Source organism: Neurospora tetrasperma (genome assembly GCF_000213175.1).
Source record: "Neurospora tetrasperma FGSC 2508 unplaced genomic scaffold NEUTE1scaffold_1, whole genome shotgun sequence".
NCBI lineage: Eukaryota > Fungi > Ascomycota > Sordariomycetes > Sordariales > Sordariaceae > Neurospora > Neurospora tetrasperma.
This window is the reverse complement of record NW_009799099.1, coordinates 2395160-2416956: the sequence shown is the minus strand read 5'-3', so window position 1 is coordinate 2416956 and position 21797 is coordinate 2395160. Positions and strand designations below refer to the sequence as shown.

At 52.3% G+C, this 21797-nt stretch overlaps 8 protein-coding genes across 8 annotated transcripts; 3 read left to right on the top strand and 5 right to left on the bottom strand.

The window, feature by feature from the left end:
* Positions 1–215: 215 nt before the first annotated feature.
* Positions 216–1495, top strand: NEUTE1DRAFT_115852 (uncharacterized protein; the record flags this gene model as incomplete). The annotated part of the gene is made up of 2 exons (XM_009849651.1): positions 216–523; positions 616–1495. The coding sequence occupies 2 exons, from the start codon at positions 280–282 to the stop codon at positions 1026–1028; spliced, it is 657 nt and encodes a 218-aa protein (XP_009847953.1).
* Positions 1496–1564: 69 nt separating this feature from the next.
* On the top strand, positions 1565–1839 carry NEUTE1DRAFT_115851 (uncharacterized protein; the record flags this gene model as incomplete). The annotated part of the gene is made up of 1 exon (XM_009849650.1): positions 1565–1839. One exon carries the CDS (start codon positions 1656–1658, stop codon positions 1830–1832), a length of 177 nt encoding a protein of 58 aa, XP_009847952.1.
* Positions 1840–1853: 14 nt separating this feature from the next.
* NEUTE1DRAFT_57445 (uncharacterized protein) lies at positions 1854–3744 on the bottom strand (the record flags this gene model as incomplete). Its single annotated transcript, XM_009848990.1, has 4 exons — positions 1854–2340; positions 2404–2569; positions 2640–3588; positions 3649–3744. The coding sequence occupies 4 exons, from the start codon at positions 3742–3744 to the stop codon at positions 1905–1907; spliced, it is 1647 nt and encodes a 548-aa protein (XP_009847292.1).
* A 1648-nt stretch (positions 3745–5392) lies between these two features.
* Positions 5393–6008, bottom strand: NEUTE1DRAFT_115849 (uncharacterized protein; the record flags this gene model as incomplete). Its single annotated transcript, XM_009849649.1, has 1 exon — positions 5393–6008. One exon carries the CDS (start codon positions 5886–5888, stop codon positions 5601–5603), a length of 288 nt encoding a protein of 95 aa, XP_009847951.1.
* Positions 6009–6034: 26 nt separating this feature from the next.
* NEUTE1DRAFT_57442 (uncharacterized protein) lies at positions 6035–8203 on the bottom strand (the record flags this gene model as incomplete). The annotated part of the gene is made up of 3 exons (XM_009848989.1): positions 6035–6602; positions 6660–7896; positions 8084–8203. 3 exons carry the CDS (start codon positions 8163–8165, stop codon positions 6284–6286), a joined length of 1638 nt encoding a protein of 545 aa, XP_009847291.1.
* Positions 8204–8523: 320 nt separating this feature from the next.
* Positions 8524–9114, top strand: NEUTE1DRAFT_35264 (uncharacterized protein; the record flags this gene model as incomplete). Its single annotated transcript, XM_009848798.1, has 2 exons — positions 8524–8558; positions 8862–9114. 2 exons carry the CDS (start codon positions 8524–8526, stop codon positions 9112–9114), a joined length of 288 nt encoding a protein of 95 aa, XP_009847100.1.
* Positions 9115–14544: 5430 nt separating this feature from the next.
* Positions 14545–15890, bottom strand: NEUTE1DRAFT_144095 (uncharacterized protein; the record flags this gene model as incomplete). Its single annotated transcript, XM_009849648.1, has 2 exons — positions 14545–15540; positions 15664–15890. 2 exons carry the CDS (start codon positions 15796–15798, stop codon positions 14545–14547), a joined length of 1131 nt encoding a protein of 376 aa, XP_009847950.1.
* Positions 15891–17162: 1272 nt separating this feature from the next.
* NEUTE1DRAFT_57436 (uncharacterized protein) lies at positions 17163–18973 on the bottom strand (the record flags this gene model as incomplete). The annotated part of the gene is made up of 6 exons (XM_009848988.1): positions 17163–17526; positions 17591–17706; positions 17815–18431; positions 18508–18598; positions 18662–18758; positions 18822–18973. The coding sequence occupies 6 exons, from the start codon at positions 18954–18956 to the stop codon at positions 17404–17406; spliced, it is 1179 nt and encodes a 392-aa protein (XP_009847290.1).
* Positions 18974–21797: the final 2824 nt, after the last annotated feature.

The window sequence follows — 21797 nt, the reverse complement described above, 5'->3', positions numbered from 1 at the left end:
ATGTATGATCACTTGCCAAGCCCGCCGAACTAGTGTAAGGGACGGGGTATTGTAGCGTCTGTAATCGGCCCCGATCGGAATCCTACAACAATTCCCATCACTTCGACATCCTCATTTATAAGCCGGAGCAGTTACCTAGTTCGCGCAACGGCATCCTCTCCACACTACCCGCTCCATCCGAGCGATTTACACACCTAACCTTGTCCGTCGCTCTATTTCGGCTACAACAATCCGTCTTCAGTCAGTTCGCCAAAAGCACCTAGACAAATCGTCGCAACAATGGCTTCCTCTCTTCGCGCCCTCCGGCCCGCGGCCGCCACCTTTGCGCGCGCTGCCGCTGTGCGCCCCGCCTCTGTCGCCAGCAGATACGTCATTGCCTTTTCGCGATCGGCCAGCAACGACAGCACAGATAACCAGCAAAAGAAGGACCTCGACGTCGGCGAACTGCAAGGCGCCACCTTCAAGATCGAGCCGCTCCGGAGAGTCGGCGAAGACCCCGCCACCATGCGGGCGCGTCTTCTCTGTACGTTTATATCTCTCCCGCTACCCTTATCCTCATCTACATGTAAACCCAACTAACTAACTCCCCTTTCTCTTTTCTTCCTCCTCCTCCAGACCAATCTCGCAAACGCGGCACACTCGAATCCGACTTGATCCTCTCCACTTTCGCCGCGTCCCACCTCGGCTCCATGACGCCCGAACAACTCAAGCAATACGATCTGTTTCTTGACGAAAACGACTGGGACATTTACTACTGGGCCACTCAAGAACCCCCCTTGCCCGGCCAGGAGAACCAACATCTCCAAAACTCCGAGGAGGCTTTGTCAGAGAAGGAACAGTTGCCGCCTAACCCGCGCGCGGGCGAGTGGGCACAGACGGTCGGCACCTTTAAGCCGGCGTACCGCCCGGTCCCGGCTAGGTGGAAGGGCAGTGAGATTTTGGAATTGTTGAGGACGCATGTCAAGGAGAGGGGGATGGGCAGTAAGGGGGGGATGGCGTTCATGCCGAGGTTGGAGGAGTATAAGTGAAATCGGCAAAGAGATGGATGGGCCCAACCCAAGATGTGAAACATGGGAAAGGTGGAAAGCGAGATGTGGGAGGCTCTTGGACGTGGGCGTGGACGTGACGAAACGGCCTAGTCAAATGCCTGCGAGCTGAGTTAAGCTGAAGCCCGACTACAGATGAGGAGGACGAGGAGGAGGAGGAGCAGAAGAAGGGGAGTGTACGATATTGTATTTCGGTACAGTTGTGTACCACTATATGGGTCAACAAAAGATGGACTACAGGTAGATTCTGGATACAAGGACGAGGCGAGCATATCAAGCGTGTGGGCTTTACCTATGAGGCGTAGGGCGGGATATCTATCTCCATGGTTTGGGCGGAACGAGCTGGCCGCGCTCAGCTTTGCTTTCTCTTCGTCACTTCATGGGCTCCGGTAGCATACTATACCAAAGCCAGTACGTATTAACACAATGTTAGATGTCGAACTGGACCAAAGGTTGAGCCGCTGAAAGCAAAACACGAACAGTCACTTTGGACCGTCCATAATGTGGTTGTTGATGTACTACATGGAGAAGACATGATATTGGGTACCGCGCCACCGGGACGGCAAATGCTGGGTCAGACCACACGCCCCTAAGAACGCTTTCAATTCAATGCTCTTCCCCACTCCCGACCTGAATGCCAAATCTGCAAGCCCAATGGTACCCCATGCGTTCTTTGAACGCCATCGCATATGCCTTCAAAACCAAATCTCCCCGCCCTTGCCGCCCATAGTACTCCCGGTCCCGAAGGAATTATCGCCGAGGTCATTGAATAAGAACAACACATAGAAAAGAGAAACAAAAAGGGTATCTGCAAAACGTGGGAGAATTCCCGGTTTGATTCCTCTGCTTTACCCAGACTCAACCCCCTTCAGCAGGCAATATCCTCCCCAAACTCCTTAACACCTCAATAGTCGGCAAATCCCTCGTTCCCACTCTTCCCTTCTCCCTCTCCTCCCGCTCCTTCAGCCGGGCCGCGCTCAGCATAAGCACCTGATCCGCCTCGCGGCCCGCCGTCGAGACCCGCATGTCGAGCTTGTGCACGCTATCGGCCAGGTGGTCGATCTTGAACTCGAGCGAGGACTGCACATTCTGCAGGCGCGATCGCGTCCGACGACGGAAGGAGCTGAAGGCTGTGTCGGGCTCGACCAGAGAGGCAAGGATTTTGGCTTCCTCGGCGTCGAGAAGTGACGGTTCGGGTAGTGGTGCTTTGGTTGGGTCGGAGTCGGGGTATAGCGGTTCGAGGTCTGGGAGAGGTTTGGCCAGGGCTTGCCAGGCTCTTTTCTCTTCTTTTAACCTGTTTGTGGGTTGGTTAGCAAATGGTTATCAACAGGTGGGTGTCAGCGAAGAAAGCTCGTACCTTTTGATCTTCGCTTCGAGTTCGGCAATCTTGGCGTCGTGCTCGAGATTTCGCGGGTTTGGTTGTAGCACCACGGGGGGCTTTGATGCTTCCTCTCTAGCAAACCAATCCGAGAATTCTGACCTCGCTCCAAAATCCTTGAGCAATTGGTCTTGTATCGCGCGCGCTGTAAACACCGTCAGCAATTATTGCCCCACGCGCACCCAGCTCTAAGAAAACCTTGTTCTGCTCCTTACCTCCAAGAATTGCACTAGACCCATGACTCCCATGCGGTGGCTTCTCACTAAGAGCCCTTTCGCCGCACCACGTCAAAAGCTGCCTCATCCGCCTTGGCTCGCTCAGCCCCTCAGCTTCGATATGCTTGTAAAATTCGGACGGGTCGACCTCGCGATGCGGTATCGCACTATGCCCGTTCTCGATCAAGGAACTCGCTCGCCTTCCCCTCATCCCTAGACTGCTCCGCCGACTGCCGCTTGCACCGCCCTTCTTCCGCATTTCTTTGTTCCGGTTGATGATTGGCGTGTCGCTGAGTGGTAGTACAATTTGCTGTGGCTCTGAAGAGCTTCCTCTCCCTCCTCCTCGTCCTCCTGCTCCTTTCCGGCCCTTGGTCCTCACATCCCTTGTGTCGTCGATGTCCATTGGCGTCGCCCCAACGAGATTTGGCCCATCCTCCTCCTCCTCCTCGTCCTCCGGTTCTGGTACCGCGCGCATGCCGTTTACTGGTCGCGGTACCTCGTCATTCTTCTGTTGTTTTGGTGGGAGGCCTTTCCGACGTCCTCTCGATTTAGAAGCAGCATCCTCCTCATTCACGGCGGATACCGCTGCTGAAGGCGCGGGTGCGGGCGGAGGCGCAGCAGCAGCAGCACCACCATTTGATTTTCGTTTCGACGTCCTCCTCGGTATCGGTCCGGAGATCTGCTGCTGTTGTGCGGCCGGTGGTGGCGGCGGAGGCGACTCTTGCACAGGGGATGATGCGCGCTTCCTTGCGCTATTCTTTGGGGGTCTGCCGACGGGCTTTTTCGCAGGCACAGATATCACCACCGGTTCATTCTCGGCGTCCTCTAACGTGGACGCTGGAGCTATTAGTGTGGTTCTGGCTCTCTTTGAGCCGCGTGTGAAGAGGAAATCGCCGTCTTGCTCGTCATATACTGCCTCGGCTGCGTCACGTTTCGGATTTGATGTCAGCTTTCATGTTTGAATCTCCAGAAGGCCGAACAATCACATAATGGCATTGGATTGAAGGACGGATTGCAGCTTACCCGCAAGGCGTTTGCTGCGCCTCTGGTTGCTGCTCATGCTCAGGATTTGTAGCGGCTGACGGGTCCGTACGACAGTCGTCATGGATGGCGGGTTTTGAAGTACATGAACTCGAATGAGTCGGAGCTGAAGAGAAGGCCGGGAGGTTTGAGAAGGTCGTCGCTTGCTTCGCAGATCCTATCGTAAGTTGGACGGCGGTGGATATTAATCGTGATGGTGATGTTGATGTTGGGTTGCGACCGGGTCAAACCGACGTGAACGGAGCGCGTCTCCTCCTCCCCAACTTGAATATGACACTCAAAGAAATGGTGCCAAATGGCGATCTGACGGAACCAGGGGGCCTGGGCGGCGGCTGAGTGGGCAGGCGGGCCACGGAGCACGGGTCACGGACGCGTCAATTCGGGCGGGCTTTGGATCTGGAACCTGGGGAGCAGTTGGACCGGTCGGTCAAGTGTGTGTCGCGATGCGGGGATGCTATGAGGATCAGGCGTTACCAAAAATGACTGAAATCGGGTAATTCGTCTAAGGTATGCTGGTATTGTGCAATTGGTCGTATCGTCTTATCGCCGTCCTAGGCATTCAGTTTTGTCGCTGTGCTGCAAAGCATGGTCGCAGGTCTGAACGTGTTTCTTGGGCGCCGGGCGCGAACCGAAGTTGCGACCCTTTCGTTGGTTTGTTTATCGCGGGCAGGCTGTTCCAAGAAACGCTTGGACCACATCCCGCATACTCAATCCCAGTGCTCTTTCTTCACTGCTACCCCACATCCTGCGAGGCTGAAAAATAGTGTATTTGACAACTCATTCATTCTCTCGCTTCGTCTGGCCACACCATTGGCTGGGTTATAATGTCCAGCTCTTGGCAGTTAATACGCCTGGTGGCCCGCCTGATGCTATCGTCGTCTGACTTCCGCTCGCTCAGATCAATCTTCAGATCGAGGCTCAACTGTCCATACACATACTCGCGACCACCTTCCTCCATTTGCGGTTCACTTTTAATCTTCGAGATAGCAGACGTTAACAAGCTCATTTGTTCCACTTCATCTGTTATATTGCGTTTAGATTATTCTTTACAGTAATGTGCCCTGTTAATGCAAGGCCCCCCTTTTGCAAACACATACAAACTGACCCATTAGATGCAAACAATTCCTTGGGCCCGGATTCCCAGTTTTGTATGTGAGTGAGGTACCCCTTAATGCAAAAGCCCCCTTAATGCAAAAGCTTCGAGCCGTCCCCCATAGTGCGGGAATTAGTTGCATTAACAGGGCACATTACTGTAATGCATCCGTTTGTTGAAAACTTCTCTACGACGCCACTGCCCGGAACTATCCTCCTGATGGACGCCAGAAACTGCTGCCGCGAATAATTGCAACACGCTCATTGCCGTACTTTCAGCAAAATGATTCTTCTTGTGATGCCTCGGGCATGACCGACCCAGCAAATACTGTCGCCTGTCTTGCCTGCCCCTTCGTCTTCCGGGTTGTGCTACGTGCCTCAACATTAGCCCGTATCCGTAGGATGTATCGATCATCTTGTCATGTTGGACGGCTTTGCAGATTGCTTTGACTTCGATGGCGATCTTCCATACAAATTCGGACTTCAAGCAGTCATTCGTGTGGTCTTCTTTCCCCCATCACAAGCCCAGGGATTGATTATTGTATGGTTGTCATATTTCTCTTGTCTCGTATCTCGCAAGATGATTCAATCCGTCAACATCACAATTACCAGGCATCTCAGTATGTTTATGCGCCTTGAAATTTCCATGCCAGTTTCCCTTGTTGCCTACCAGCTGCTAGCTAACCGTTGCCTGAAAATACACCGTCACAATGAACCTGCTCATATCGTGAGAGGCGCCTCACGGCAAACGCCAATGATGTACACGCCATATAAACAAAGGATAATAATCGGTTCCCGGTTGAGACAAGGGGCATCAATCCAGGATCACTAAACTTGCAGCTTCTTGTGGTCTTCGCCGTGACCAGAATTAAGAGAGCAAGCAGACCCCGAACTCACGCCCTTGTCTTCCGCTTGATACCGCTTTACCAAATCGCTTTGAAGGAAAAACGCCTCACCAAATTGCCTTCCTCCTCCCGCCCTCCTTCCTGTCCAGCCGTGTCCAGGTTCTTCCTCTCCTACCACACCAAAGAGAAAAAAGTTGAAAAGAAAAGCTAACAGAAAAGCAGCCCTAAACACCAGTGACGCCAGTTTTGTATGCCCCTGAAGACACCACATAGATACACAGACTAAAGGCCAGAGGTAATGGTGCTGCACCGGTTCAGGAGACCCTTAGCCACCCCTGGGTTTCCATGAACTTGGCTAGCAAGATGCCTACTGACCAGAACTCATACAATGCAGAGAATGGAAATGACTGTCCTTTGTTGTTTATGGTGCAGTCTCTAGAATCCGAACGTCGTAAGAATGTCGCGCCCTCCGTTTTGCACGCCGCCCAATGTTATTAACGGAAAGGACAGCCCGCGAATGATCGGACCCAGTTGAGGTTGGATGGTAATTATCGTCAACGTGGGTGACATCCGAAAGGTCAAGTAGGTTAAGAAGAACGACCCTCATTGTCGAGAATCGTTGCCTGTTTCATCATCCAATATTGTCTCAACCACCGAAGCCCCTCGCTATGAGAATCGGCGAGGAGCAACATTCGGCGGCATGCCGACGGGCTGATTAGGTATGCCAGCTCCCATACCGTAGGGGTTCATCTGGTGACTAAATGGCTCGATGGCTTGCTGCATGAACGCGCCATGGAGACCTTGCTGTTGCGTCACTGGACAGTCCTTGTGTGCGAGCAAAAGTGTCTTGAGATTGACCACTTCTTCCCGAAGCTGTGTTATTGTTGCAGTAAGGGCGTCATTCTCTGAACTGAACATCTCCACCTTTTGCTGGAGGTTAGCGAGCCACTGTTTCTTACGCTGCCGACATTTCAGAGCGGCAACCCTACAAACCGTTAGTATCAAGTTTCTTCCAATGGCTAACATGACGAATTTCACATACCTGTTCCGCTCCAGGAAGTTCTTGCGCTTTTCTTCTTCCGTCATCTTGGACTTTGAGCCCGTTCCGTCATCCTTGCCTGGCTTCGACTCGTCTTCCGAGCCTGAGTAGTCCATACCGTTGAGTGAAGAAACAGATCCGTTTGTCTTGGTCTTTTTATTGGCCGGAGTCTTGGCCGGAGTTTCTTCAGCCTTGCGACGGGAACCCGTCGTCGCTGCGCCTGTGGAGTTGCGCTTCCCTTTGCCACGGGTATTAGGCCTGGCAAATTCACTGTCGTCTGACCCGATGCTAACTTCACTGACACCACGTGCTGAGCTTCCTGCAATAGATACGTTCCCATTCATTTGTGGTGAGGTGTTGACTGGTTGAACAGGAGGAGCCGGCACAGTGTGCGAGTGACTTGATGGAGGTGGCGGAGGTGCCGACACCACGTTATATGATTGGCTTGGTGGCTGGGATGCGTTTCGTCCCTGTGCTAACATGAAAAGACCATTTGCCGCGTCGTTATCATGCGGGTCAAAGGGTCCAGTCGGTGGCTTCGTCTCAGGCTTCAGAGGCGGAATGCCATTGGGGATATCGGAGGCTGGTTGTGACGTAATCGATGGCGGTTGCGATTGTTGTTGATGCTGTTGTGCTGCCTGTTGTTGGGCCTGGGCCTGAGCTTGGGCCTTGGCGGCAGCGGCACTGATGGCGGTTCGGTGGAAGTCGATGGTTCCAGGCGTGGCAGCAGGGCCGGCAAGTTGTGCAAAGAGAGTCGAGTTAGGACTCGGGGCAGGGAACATAGACCCGCTACCACCAGGCGTCAATCCTGTTCTGAGAGACGATTCGTTTGGCGTTGGGAAACCTCCGCGAATGTGGTCGCCAAAATAATCAGAGGTCGTTGGGCCCGACAGCATTGCCGGACTCAATGGGCCGGATCGCAACGAGTTGCTACCGCCCCAGGGGAAAGGTGTTGAGCCAGGAGGCAAGATGGATGATGGGGACGCTAGGGCGGCGACGGGCGGGAGCTTAGTACCGCCGGGAGTCTCGGGGGCGCCGCCGAAGGATTGCTCAAATGGGTTCGGCTCCAGGCTCAGGGAGCCGCTGATGGGGTTCTGTGAGAAGTAGTCGGAAGGGCTGTTCGTGGACTGTTGTTGCGCAGCGGGACGGGGCGGAGGCGCGAGTGGTTTGGCTGGTTCGGCATTGGTCGTCGACTCGGATGGCTTCAGGGGAGGTTCATGCTTCGATTCGGGGTGGCCATCTAAATGTGCAAAAATTGAGTTGGCAACGATGTCTCTCCTGATGTACGGTACGAGCCGTTGACTCTTTCTCTATCTCTCTATCCTCCCTCTGCAGGGACGTAACGCGATAGCAGACGGGATGACAGGGTGCTCGACGACGGGAATAGGTGATGACGGTCGTGACAGGGAAGAAGCGACTCTACTCACCTTGTCGCGGTGGGGATGTCTTGTTGGATTGCTTAGGTGATTTGGACTCACCTCGGCCAGCGGCTCCAGTAGACGACCCCATGATGTCAATCCAAAACTTGCGGCGCCTTCGTGCTGCAACGGGTGCGGGTGCGGATGCGAGCGACCAGAGGCCAGAGGGACACGACGGGGTGGGAAGGGAAAGTTGCGGACGACTATGAGGTCACAAAGGCGCAAGAGAGAAAGTGTAGGTAGAGGGCTGCACGCTATGTTCGTAATGCAGCGTCCTGTCCGCCTCGCGGCTGCGTTGCTAGTATCGGGGATCGTAAATACCTTACGTAGTTCCTCGCAACAAGGTGTTTCGTATGTGTGTGTGTGTGGAAGGAGAAAAGTCGAAGGTCAAGACTTGGGACAGACGTCAGGTATGACGTGGGAAAAGAGATGGCGCAAGGGAAATAAAAATGATGGGGCCCGCTCCCCGTCCAAGGCCCAGTGAGTAAGCACTGAGTGGCTAGTTGCCAGGTGCCAATCAGGGCAGCCAGAAGAGGGCCACGACCGAGGACTGAACGCCGGGTTGAAGATACCCGACCCCCTGTTCGCCGGTTAGAGGTATTACTAAACAAAGGCCAAGGGGTCTGTTTTTTTTTCTCCCTTCTCGGTTTGGGGGGGTGAAAGTAAGCGCGCGACAAGGCAAAGAGAACTTGACGGGACCACCAGAGAGTCCCAAAAAGAATTCCGACAAGGCGAGGATAGAAAGAGCTTCAGTTTTGGCAGCTCGGAACGCTATCTTTGGGGCTAGGAAAGAAACCGCACAAAACTCGGTTGGTGGGAGGGAAAAGTGGATGGATGGGATGGATACCCGTCAGAAAGGTGTGAAATGGGCCGGTATTTTGCGCACTGTCAACCCCGTGGAGGCTGCAGACTTAGAAAATGGTTCTTGTAGTATCGAGACAGCCAAACAGGAGGCTCCAAGAAGCAACCACCGACCGGGATCTGAGCGGGCCATACTCCACGGCAGTACCAGCAAGCACAGTCTCAAGCTGAAAGACTGAACTGTACCTCGAAGTATGTATTGACTTCGGTGTTATTTCCCATCCATTAATTCTTCCATCTCGACAAACGGGATTAACTTGCCTAACAGGCTGGATAAACTGGGTAATTCCATAGGTACCTAATCTTGTGTCTTTCCCTTTTCATTTGTATATATTCTTGGAGTGTCGTCTCAGCTCAAAGCTAGCCATGTGCTGTCGGCTTTAGAATGTGTACGGCAGTGCATGAATGGAGTAACTTGTCGACTTTGGAATGGATTCGGCCTGCCTGAAGACTGCTTGGGTCAGCATACCTCTGCGCACACAGTCGAGAATTGATGTCTGACGAGTATATGATGGAAGGCTTCCAGGAAGTCTCGAGAGCATGGCTCTTGTGGTGAATCCTCACAAAACCCGACAGCAGTTGAGTTTGGCTCTTCGTTTTTTTGCGACAACAAGAGGACGCTGGTATGTACATCTGCAATCGCAAACCGGCAGCGCATATTGATTGAGACATTTGCGTTCCATGTCATAAACCGTTGAGGTGGGCAAAATGTCTCTTAAGTCGTGGGTGAACAGGGATACGCCTTGGAGGTCAACCAGGGCACACAATTGCGGCAGGTCTGCCATGGCAGGCGTTTCGTGATTTTGCCAATTGCCCGTCCTGTCTTTCGTGGTCAATGAGTTCACATTGTTGGAAACTGTTTCATACTTTGTTTACGCTGCATCTTTCTTTGCATCTCTGAGTTCCACCACAGGCATTGATCATAAGAAAAGCCGCAAGAGATGTCGGCCCCGGGCTCCTAACTAGATGGTTGGTGTTCTGACGTTGTTGGCGCATTTTTTCTATCTGGGCAGAAATAAAAAAAAAAAAAAAAAAAAAAACCTGGTCAGAGCTTGTAGATTGTTAGTGCATAGAAGTGCCTGTACAGGTAGGTTCCGATCTTTCGTTCGACTTCTCGTTCCTTTTTAGGCTTTTTGACATAGCAAGCTGCAAAGATTCTTGCATACACGAGTTTGGATCCAGCAAGTCACTCAAAAAGGCCCCTTTGTGGTAGGCTTAGTTGCGAAAAGCAGCATTCCAGCCAGACGTCTGCTGTCGAGGAAAGCGGTTGGAGGGTTGTGGTTTTTGCGCGGTTCCGGGTTTTGGGATGCACAAACATTGTCAGGACCCGCCTGGATACATACCGAGTGCCCCTAACTCCGGTGATGCTCCCCAACCGGCGACACGGATCTGAGCATGGGCAATATTTTCGACACGGTGCCTTGAGGTACCAGATCCACCGTACACGAGCTTCAGGCGCTCAAGTTGCATCGTGCGCTTGCAGACCAGAACGGAAAACACGCAACCTCGCCCACGACAAAAATTGATGATACCCGTGTCCACCACTCAGAACACAACACTCAACCAAAGACCTCGCACATCAACGAACTTGAATACTGCGTATATTCAATACTCACTGATCACCCGGTTTTGGCCATGGTTCTGGCGTTAAAGCCGCCCAGCTTTTCGCTGGATGCAGGGTCAAAATATGAACTCCGTCGGGTGTCATCAATCTTGTCCCGGGGCGCGAGCCAGCCCAAGCCTTCAGCGGGACCCCTGTGTGCTTGACTCGTCCGACGGCAGGATGGTTGCCGTATGCTTCTTGATGGTTTCAACCGACACACGACCGCCGGGAGCAGATTGCTAGCAACTTTTGTGCCTCTTCCACAAAACACCACACCCACTTACGGGTGCCCGTTGTGAGGACAATCCTCTTCACTCATCACTGTATGAAGCATGTATACATATCTCCGGGACGACGAAATTGTAATTCGCAGTTTTGGGTTTACAAAGCCCGTCACATGGTCAGCAATGATGGACATTGTGGCAAGTAGTCCCGACCTTTTTGAACAAAGAAACGATCACGATATAGCCGCTCGCGTGTCAACAGCCAGTGGTCTCGAATCACTGATAATCAGGAACCACAACCTCACCGCTCTGGGCCCCGTCTCATGGCTTGCATGGACGACGGCTACCACACCACACGGTATATCGCGGAGTGAAGCAGGACGAGAAGGTTTGGAAAAGTGGGACATCGGTGGCAAACTGCTTTCATCTTCTGCCCAATCATCGACCTCCATCGCATCTCTATCATTCCCACCCTTCAAAGTTCACAATGCCGTCCGCTTTCTTCCTCACGAGGCCCTGTCGGTATTATAGGTTGCTCCCGGACACCCCAAACTTGTCACGCGAAAGGGACATTGCGTCAGACGCTAGACTGGCGCGCAATTTCTTTCCAACATTATTATGTTTTTTTTTTAGGGCTCGCATTTTTGACATTTTATCTCTTATTTACGGCCCCCCCCCCATTCTCTCTCTTGCCGCTCCTTATTTTTCCAAACCAACCCAGTACGCCCTGTTTCGTTTGCCCACGCTTGCTGTCTTGTCAGGCCAGATCAAGACGATTCGGATTCACGGTGCGCTCAAAGACACCTCGACAAAGCAGCCAACTAACGTCCAATGCTTCACAAACTATACACTCTGATAGTACGCTGCAGCACGTCTCATGTACTCAATTAGCGATCGTCAGAAGCATTCCATTCTGTGCTCGATCGGTCGATTTCACCGTGCCCTATTCCAGTGCGTAGGCGTTCATTGTCAGATTTCCAGCAAGAGGAACAGGGGTGGCGCTGGTTTCGTCCGACTTCATTGGCATCAATGACGTAACGGTGGGCGACACAAAATAATGATGGAATTCAGTTGGTGAGTGGTCTTGGAAAAACTGAATGAGGTCGGTCTTTTTAGCCGGCGAATTCGCACGGTGTTAAAAAGTTCCCAACTCTCAGCTTTACCACTGAATTTATTCGCCTGCTGGCTTTGCAACTCTCCAACTCCCAACTCCTTCTGCCAGAAACAACAACAACAACAACTGGCCCATGCCAGCTGCTAGTTGCCGTGGTCCCCGTTCTGTCTCTCCTCGCCTCGCCGTCGCCTATTTGCCAGGCTGAAATCCAAGTTTGGGCGGATGAACAGATCCGTCGCGCGGCTCTGGGAAAATATACTATGAATATCATCACCAAAGTGGACTCGGGTGCTCCATACAGACGGGAGGTCCGCAGTTGTTATCGGATTTTGGCGCGGTCATCGGGAAATTTAGCGCCCTGCGCTGTTCGTAAGCAGCCAGCCCTGTGGAATAGCATTATTCCCATACCGTTCACGGTTGGGTCATTATTTGGGGGGAATAAAACTGATTTGGGTGTAGTGCTCTGCTCAATTCAGCCAACCTAACAGTCTGGCAGTCAAACCCCTTTTTTTTTCTTTTTTTTTTTTCTTCTCCCTTCCCATATACTCTGGCTTTCGCGTACCCCCGTGACTACTATGCAGTATACTCGTTAGGTTAGACCCCCTGTGCCCCCTATGACGCACTTGCATACCTCTACTTAGGTAGGTAGTGTAGAAATTGGGCATGCACGCTTGCACTGCATGGACGCACCAAGGGGCGCCACTTGGCCCGCGCGACCACGACTTTGAAGCGGAGAGGCTTCCACAAGACATCTCATTGGCTTCATGTCTTCACTTTGTTTCCTGCGTCCCGCAAGGCCAGCACTGGCGCACAACCGCAAGACCAAACGCTCCAAGAACATGAACACACAAGACGCCCATCCACGATTTCTTGACAGATCTTGACTCTTGCTTTGTCGCGCCGTTACTGAACGAGCCTCCTCTCGAATAATTGGTCATTTATCATGGCCTCTGCTTGGTGATTGGAGAGATCTGGATCCCGCACCGTGGCGTCTCCTCGCTGCTCCCCTCTGGCGATGAAGGATTGGTCAACAGCTCTTGGAAAATTAATGGTTCAGGGTCGTGTACACGAACCAACGGGTCGACAACTTCGAGAGCAGTACGACAAGTACGCCGAACCGGTACAAAAGATTCACCATGGCCAACCTCTGGAACAGTGTACACTAGTCCCCGGGCGAATCAGCTTCCCTTTTCGAACCACCTTCTCTGACGGCACCTAAAACTAACTCTTCAACTACAGCCACACAGTAGGAAATAGAGACGCACGAAATGGGAAAAAAACAGTGGGAGAAATGCCTTCTTTGGGCGTAAGCCTCCGAAGTCAACCTTTTGGGTGGTCACGGTAGTTATGGGAATCCGGACAAACACAACACGAGCAGCCCTTCTTCTCATCATCTTCCAGCCTTGAGGGTTGCAGCGCTTGGTAGAGGGTGCCGATTTCGTCATCTTCTCCGCCCTCTGTCCGGTGCGGGGATGGACGCGCCGCTGGAGACGGAGGCCGGCTCCCCGATGTTGGCACCGTACCGTGTGGTGAAGTCACCGACCGAGAGTGCGGGGGAAGGGAAAAGGGGAAGTCCAGCCGCACAAACAATAGTGCTCTGCAGGTGCTGTTGGCCGCTGTCGATCTCTCCATCTTCCCTCGGCTTCTCTTTCATGCCCCAGAAGCGCAAAACTAAACTGCAGCACAAAGGTTGGAAGCCTACCACGAGCTCACGATTGACATGCAGAGGCTCTTTGGCTAGTTGACGCCAAATCGCATTGTTGACGGCAGTATCATTCTGTGATTTCGTTGCGAGCGTTCTCGCGATTAAGCGACAGTCGAACTTCACTAACTACTTGCCATAGCCGCACAAACAAAGGATAACGGTCAAAATAGCGCCAAAGACCTTTTGAGGTAACACGAGCACGAAGCCAACGAACTTGCGGCAGGCCGTTCGTGGCCCTGACGAAAGTTGAAAGCTCCTGGCAGTCAACTCGAGGTCGTTCCTTTCGGAGATGCTGGGAGATAGCATCAAACATCACATTCAAGACAGTGTGAGGCAACAAGCTGAGGCCCGCCGTCGTCAATCAAAGAAGACCGTTCGAGACTAAAAACCACTTGCCGTTAGAGGTAATCATTTAGGCTGAACATCTTGCTGCAGGTCTCGGTGGTGACGGGTTGATCCTAGCGGTTACGCCCCATAGCCGAACTCCTTGGAGTTTCAAAGCACTTTGCTCCTGGGTGTTGTACCTACTCATCTCCATCTTTGGCTACGTCAAGCATACCATTTACCCATTGTCTGTCGTAGCTTGTGTTGTCACAAATGGATTCTGTAGGTCTAAGTACGTTTCGATCGCAGCCATAGAGATGAGAAGCGATCATCGACATTTCTTGATCACATAACCTCTAGTGCAACACCACCTGTACTAAGGCAAGAACATTAACCCAGCTCATCGTTCACAACGTACCTAGCCTATTGGCCTCACTGACCATGTCCATTAGGATAGAGCTTCAAAAGTCCACGACAGGGCTCCGAGCGCCCCCCCCCCCCCCCCCCCCCCCTTTTCCCTCAAAACCGATGACTTTCAAGCCATCCATGATTTGATCTTTTTGACCAACCAGAACAACTAGCATCATTCATGAAATGCTTCAGATCTCTGGTGGACTCCAAGCACTTAGGGCAAGAACTTCACAAGCTGCTCGCAACCGCCTGTGAAGAAGGCTTCACCCGGAACCCATGCCTGGGCGCATGCACCCTCACGCCCTTCTCATTCTCAATCACCACCTCTCTGGAATCCAAACTCACCAACCGTCCAACATCCCTATGAGCCGGCGCCGACCCGCTGTCCGTCGGCCACACCTCCACCAACGTGCCCTTCTTCAGGCCATGGAACTGTACAATCGCCTCCCCGGCCTCCACCTCCTTCTTTTCTGAATCCTCATTCCACCCCGCGCCCAAGATCAAATCCCGTGCCTTATCCCCCTTGACCGTTGCGACCTTGCTGTTACCATCTCCCTTCTTCTGAGCAGCTGTCTGTTGTGTGGGGGTAGTTTCCCCAACAGCCACCCGAAACCTCTCAACCCACTTCCACACTCTCGGGAACTTGTCGTCGTTAAACTGCTCCTTGGGCAACGCCCCGGGTAAACTCATAACCCAATGCAGCACAAACACGGCTTCGATATCCGCCAGCCCTGGCTTGTTGTTGTCATCAGTGTTCTTCAAAATCCAATCCCGCCCGTCCGCTAGCACCGTCGTCTCCAGCATTTGGCAGTAATCCCTGAGGTCCGCGAGCGCCTCGGGACCCAAGGCTGCCATCTCCTCCCTCGAAAACTTGGAGGGGGGCGCGTTGCCCCCTCCTCCCGCGACGAACTCGGCGCGATCAGCCAAAAATTGGGGGTCGCGCAGCAAGGGGTTGTCGAGAGAAAACAAAAGCTGCGCGGCCCGGCTGAAGAGACCGCCGTCGATGGAGTAGTGCGAGAGTAAGCTTTGGAGGGCGAGGGCGTCGGTGCCGGGGGCGGCGGAGAGCTTGGGGTTCAAAGAGTGAAGATCAAGATCCTCGAGCTTGGACAGGATCAGGCGCGTGTCGAGGTAGACGTCCCGGCCGATGGAGAGGAGGGGGATGCGGCGGTACTTGATGCCCAGGAGGGAGGAGAGGTCGGGGCGGGGGAGGATCATTGGTTGGAGCTGTGAGAGTGTGAGTAAGTAAGTGGATGTGTGTGATGTGAGAGTGTTTATGACAAAGCAATAAAAGTGCGTAGATTTAGGACTTTCGAAAGTTACATCCGCTGATGATGGAATAGAACTTACGCATTGGGTGTACGGAATGCCACGTAGGTGAAGATACCAGACTATCCGTTTGGCATAGGGCGAGAACGGGTAGTGATATAGGATAATGGGCGGTTGTTGCTGCGAACCGGAAGTTGACGACGACGACGACGACATGATTACGAAGTAAGTGTGTGGTCTGTCAGTCTATCTTTCAAAGAAAGGATGAGTGAGTGTTGTGAATTGTCGTGGAATGACACGTTTATCGGTCACCACGGTGTTAAGTAGTAGCTAAGTATTATCCAGACTGATCTCTAAATCGTTGTTGTTGTTATTGTTGTTGCGCCGTCTTTGATGATGGACTCATACCGCCTTGCCGTCACGGGATACCTGGATGGCGGAGACTTTTTCGTACCTCGGCTCGCAACCGCGGGGCAATAACTCTCCCCCATGTTTCGTTTCAAAAGTCCACTCGCTTCTTTGGTTCGATCAGCGAACCTGTGGATTGGTCATTGAAATCGAACGACTGTGGGGTCTCAAATTCGTATGAACTATTCAGTCATCATTCAGTGCGAGGCCCAGAGAATTTGCCCAGGTAACTGTTGTGATGCTGAGGGTTTGGTGTTGTGGTGTGCTCAGGGGGTTGGAGTAGCCTCGACTGTAAGCGAAGCTAACACACCAAAAGTTCGTTCATCGCCAGAACTCTGAACATGCTTATGAACTTCTGAAACTTACGTATCAACTAGGTCGTGTCTGTATTAAGCTACTCAGATAAGCTTCAATGCTGCAACGGAAGTGGAAGTTTTCCAAGAGTCATCTGAGCAAGATCGTCTTGTTCTTACTGCAGTCTGCCACAATCGCTCCTGCCTCCCAGGACGGCCAGTCTTGACGCCGACCACGCTATCATGGTGGCATTCCTAAAAAGAAGGAGAACAAAGAAGAAGAAGAAACAATATACGGTTGTTGACGCAGGAGCAGTTGCCATCATAATTGACATCCATCAACGCCAGTCATCCTCCTCAATCATGTCACTTGGCGTACACTGCATCTACAGTCTCAGACGATGTGAGATTCCGAGCACAACGCCACCGATCAAGCCACGCGAACAAACCTAAAGTTGTGGAGCATGTCAACGGTATGGTAACAGTAGGATGCCCTTGCATCGGGTCGCTTCTGATGAGCCGCATTCCGCGCGCAGATATCCGGGTATGTGGTTGTGGTGTGGTGTGGCCGGGAGCGTAGACACTCAATGAGCGGGACACCCTTGGACACACCGTTAAAGTCGTTTGATTCACAAGTCAAGGAGCACCTTCCAATAAAGTTCTGATTGGGGTAATGTACTTGCGCGCGGTGGTGGTGTTTGTGCTGGCGAGGTGGGTGGAGAGGAGATGTATGAGGTGGTAGAGCGGATGTTTGGGGTTGGATCACGGATGTTTTCTTTTCGTGCTTGTTGATACTTTGTTGTCAGAAAAGCTCGATGGGAAGTAACCAAAATTTATTTATTAGCACCTGGTGTACCGTCAAAATGTGAAGGATATGATAAGTGAAAGTCCGAGACAAGGAACAAATGGGGACACTTGAAAAAGGAATTGGAAAAATCATGATATATCAACATTCAATGAATAACTCGGATTCATCTATAGAAGCTCACTCTATATGATATTGGAAGGTTGTCGGTGCCTAGGTAAACCTGCTTTCAACTTCTCCAAGCGCAGAAACACACTTCATGATGCGTTGGTCGGCGATTTGTTCGTGTTCGGTTGTCCATCATCTGCCAACACTTTAAAGATCGTGCGGCGCACTGGTTACGCTGAGCGGCCCTCTCTTGACCATGATACTCATGATCTCATACAACGCATCGGCTGCTGCCATGGTCGTATGCTCGGCGTTGGTATCGTAGGCAGGCTAAAAGTGAAAGAAACGTTCAATTAGTCTTCGAAACCACGAGACAACTGGAAAAGGAACTTACTGCAACCTCAACAATATCAGCAGCAATGATATTGATTCCCTCCAGCCCTCTCAAAATCGTCCTAAGCTCTCGAGTTGACCACCCACCAGTCTCAGGGGTACCTGTAGCTGGGGCAACTGTAACACATAACGTTTACTTATCAGCTTCAATTTCCACCGTCAAACAGACCAGACCAGTAAAGAGGAATAGGCAGAAAAAAAAGAAAGAAAAAGGAGAGAACTCACATGCAGGATCCAACGTGTCGATATCCAAACTCAAATAGACTGGCTTCTCCGTACCCACCCTCTCCCTAATCTTCTTGATGATTCCCTCCGTCCCAATCGTATCAATCTCCCTCGCCTCCACAATTTCAAACCCGCAATACCCGTCATTCTCATAATCGCTCGGGCCACTGAGTGTCGTCCTGATCCCCGCATGGATATTACTATCATTTCTCAACAATCCCTCCTGCGCCGCATGGTAAAAATAAGTCCCATGATTCACCGACGCGACTTCCGAAGGAGACCCTCCAAAGACTTTGGGTCGCCAGCTGTCGAGGTGGCTGTCGAAGTGGATGACCGAAACGGGGCCGTAGGACCGGTTGATGGACCGTAAAAGGGGGAGTGTGATGGTGTGGTCGCCTCCCAAGGTGATCACGCGTGGGAGGGTTTTACCCTGGAGGGAAGGACCTGGCAAAGCAGAATCGGTGGTGGGTTTGCGGGAAAGGATGGAGTGGTGGCCTTGTTCGATTTGCGAGAGGGCGAAGGTGTTGTCATACGAGGTCACGGGGATGTCGCCGCAGTCGATTATGGTGGCCCAGCTGTTAAAGGGGTTGGTGGCTAGGGGGACGTTGTAGCCGCCGCTGTGAAGGGAGGGAGAGGGAAGGTTAGTGTCTATTGCATATGGTGATGTGGTTTAGTTGTAGGAAGGGGGCGTACTAGAGGTTTAGTCGACGAGACCCTTGACGGATTCCCGATGGACCGAAGCGAGCGCCAGGTCTATACGAAGTGCCGGTGTCGAAGGGGGCGCCTTTATGGAGACAGTTAGTTAGTATGGTATGTCTTGGGTCTAGAACTGGGGTTGGTCACACACCAATAAAAGCTATGTCGTAGTTGATATCTTTGCTGGCTAGACATGGTAGGTATGGGAGACGGCCAAAGGTCGAGATGCCAGAGAAGACGGAATCTGCCTGTTGAGAGCATCAGTCTCAACTTCTAAACATCGCTGTGTTTTGTTCGAGTGCGAAGCATACCTGGGTGCCTCCATCTCCCGGCAACGTGTTGTACCACAATCCTTGATGAGGACCAGCGACGACCTTCTGATCATGGTCACCATGTGCTGCCGCCACAGCAGCAAGGCAAGAGACGATGAACGTTGGGCGCAACATTTTGTGTGAGTCTCCTGATGATGAGTTCTAACGATAGACGAGAGACAAGTGGCGGTCTTAAGGTCTGAAGAGGGGGTTGGCACCATGGGCTTTTATTCAAATTTCCCGCAGTGTCCCGATGGAAGTCCTCCATAGCCATCGATTGGGTCAAGCAGCATGGTAGATCCCGTTCCTCACTGCAGCAGCGAGACATGTTGTAGAACTATGTCGTGTTTTCATTATTCACCATCCAGAGCTTCACTTATCTCGAATGGGAGGCTCGCGGTCGACGTCTCGTCATTGATAGGGTAGCTTGTCGATCGTCCAACGGGATAACATGTCCAAGCCCGTTCATGCGACCCGCCTGCTGCTGAAGACTGAAGCGGATAATGCGATGTAGAAATCTTGTTATGTAAAATACAACTCGAAGATGAGGAAGCAGTGTCGTCGTAAGTGGGAGGGACGTGATACGCAATAGATAAGAGCCAGACGTATGGAGATACTGGGCCAATTGCAAGCTCGTCGTCGACGAGCATATGTAGGTCACTCCCACGCCGACATGCGAGTTCATTGGTATCATTGATGGAAATCTCGGGATGAGGTGCAGCAGCCACCGATCGTGGACATCTCAAGTCAAAATCTCGTGGAACGGCATGATAGATGACGAGATATCCAGTCGTAGACTGAGCTTTAGCATCGTAGCTGCGTCTTGAAGACTGCGGGGTTGAGATAAGGGCAAGAAGCTATCTACCGGATATGCAAATCCCCGGTTGGTTTGGTTCCTCGCTCATCTTCAAAGATATGTGAATCGAAGGACCTTCGCCATTCTGCAGGAGATGTCATTTCATGTCCATTTTGGGCATACTTGGATAGAGTGCGATAGGGTGCTAACAGAACAGGCAGGATCTTGATACTCTGGCAGTTAATGTTGCTAACACTTTTACTGAGATCTTGGTACTGTGTTTCATCGTCTTATCGCAACTATAGCACCAGGACCATCGATTGCCACAATCGCAGAACCGGCATCTTGTGAAAGATGTTATCAATATGTTTGAAGCTTTGGAGAGCACTCCCTGTCAAAAGCGCGTTGCACTACGCATTTCATGTTGCTACGAACAAATCATGACTGGCAGGATTTCTATATTTGACTGGCCAAGTTCGCCGACGAGGAGACAATGGGCGCTCGCCATGCCCTATCTCGAGGCCATCGACTCTTTCAAGTGGACTGCACCGATTTGATGTGGCGCGAGCCAAATAGGCCTTATTAACGGCGTCTGGATCATGACTGTTTAAACTCCAGGCGATGTCAAAAAGTCAAGCGGCGATCAACAAAAGCAGAGACGTCAAAAACATCAGATCATGCGTCTTACACAGGTAACGTCACAACCCGATATGAGCACTCGAGAGCGGGTGTAGCAGCACACACTCTTAAGTGTCATGGTGCCTCTTGACACTAGACGACACTGGGAGAAGGCGACAAGAAGTTCCGGGGAAGCTGAAATCCAAGCCAAGGGCTGACAGAGCTGAGATGGTGTCGTGGTGTCGTTGGCGTTGGTGTGTCTGTGCAATGTCGTGCAGGTGTACCATGAGAATGGGACAGCGAAGGAGGAGGGTGTCGGATGGGATGAACCGAAGAACCACGGAGCCACAATTGTTTCCCAGCCAGCCATCAAGAGGACCCATTTCTTTTCGAACTGGTGACATTCGAGATCTCGTGAGCTCGTAGCGGGAGCAATGGGAAATGGTTGTGAGATGAGGTGCTGCTGATGGATTGGAGGTTGGCTTAGGTTGTAGTGTAGCTGGGACTTGGAGGGCAACCCGAACAAACGGCGTCACCACTCTGCCAACACCTCCACCGGGCTCGGGCCCTTCCTTGATTTACCCCACCTCAGCCCACCTTCATGTCACTCATCTTCTGTTGACCTCTCGGAGCTTCTTCCTTTGCAACACCAGTCCAGGAAATCTGCCAGGCCATTCGAGCCATTCGAACCGTCTGCTCCCAACCTCAGGTCCTCAGCAGCAGCAGCAGCAGCAGCATCTGAACGGAGCCGAACACGGGAGTTGATATCTCATTCGTTGCTCATGATCTGCACCATCTCTACACTACGCGTGCAGGTAAGTGTCTGAGGGAGGACTGTGCCAGCTGAAGACGCAGTCATTGTCTCACTAGACCGGGGCTCTTGGAGGTATGTATGGCTTCCAGCGCCGTTGATGGTTGTTGTCGATGCCGCTGTCGCCGCGGTCGCCTTGGTCGTCGCGATCATGGCATGGTAAAAGATGGAAAACCGGCAGGTCGGGTATCGATGTAAGGTGCTCCGCCCCGGTCTGGACCTTTGTTCCGGGGGGCTGTTCACCTTGGCCGGGACATGGTCGGGCATATTGCGTCTCACGGCATCGAATCGAATCGGTCGCCATGAGCCTCCTGATTGCTTTAGCCTACAAGGCAACCCGACGGTCTGGCCGATGCGCAGCTGGGTTTTGGTTTTGGTTTTGGTTTTGTCAGTGGTGTTTTACCTTTTTTGAACCGGAGGTTTATAGCGGTCGGGTTGTAGGTTGCCTGCCGACCATTACAGGTACATCGATGTGTACTTCCAAGACTGCGCACAGACAACGGGAGGGGCTGTGGGGGCTACCTCCACCTGGGTGGTTTGATTCGACAAAGGTTTCGTTTCAGACTTCAGTAGTCTTTACATACCCCGACTTTCATCCATCTGGTACCTGAAGAGCCTAGCAAGCTACCGCAGTATAGTACTAGCTCGAGGAGCCGACCTAGCTCGACGACGGTGAGGGCGGCAATACATGACCCGGACGGCCAGCACCGAACCGAGGTCTGAGGAGGCTGGGAAACGGAGAAGCTAAGAG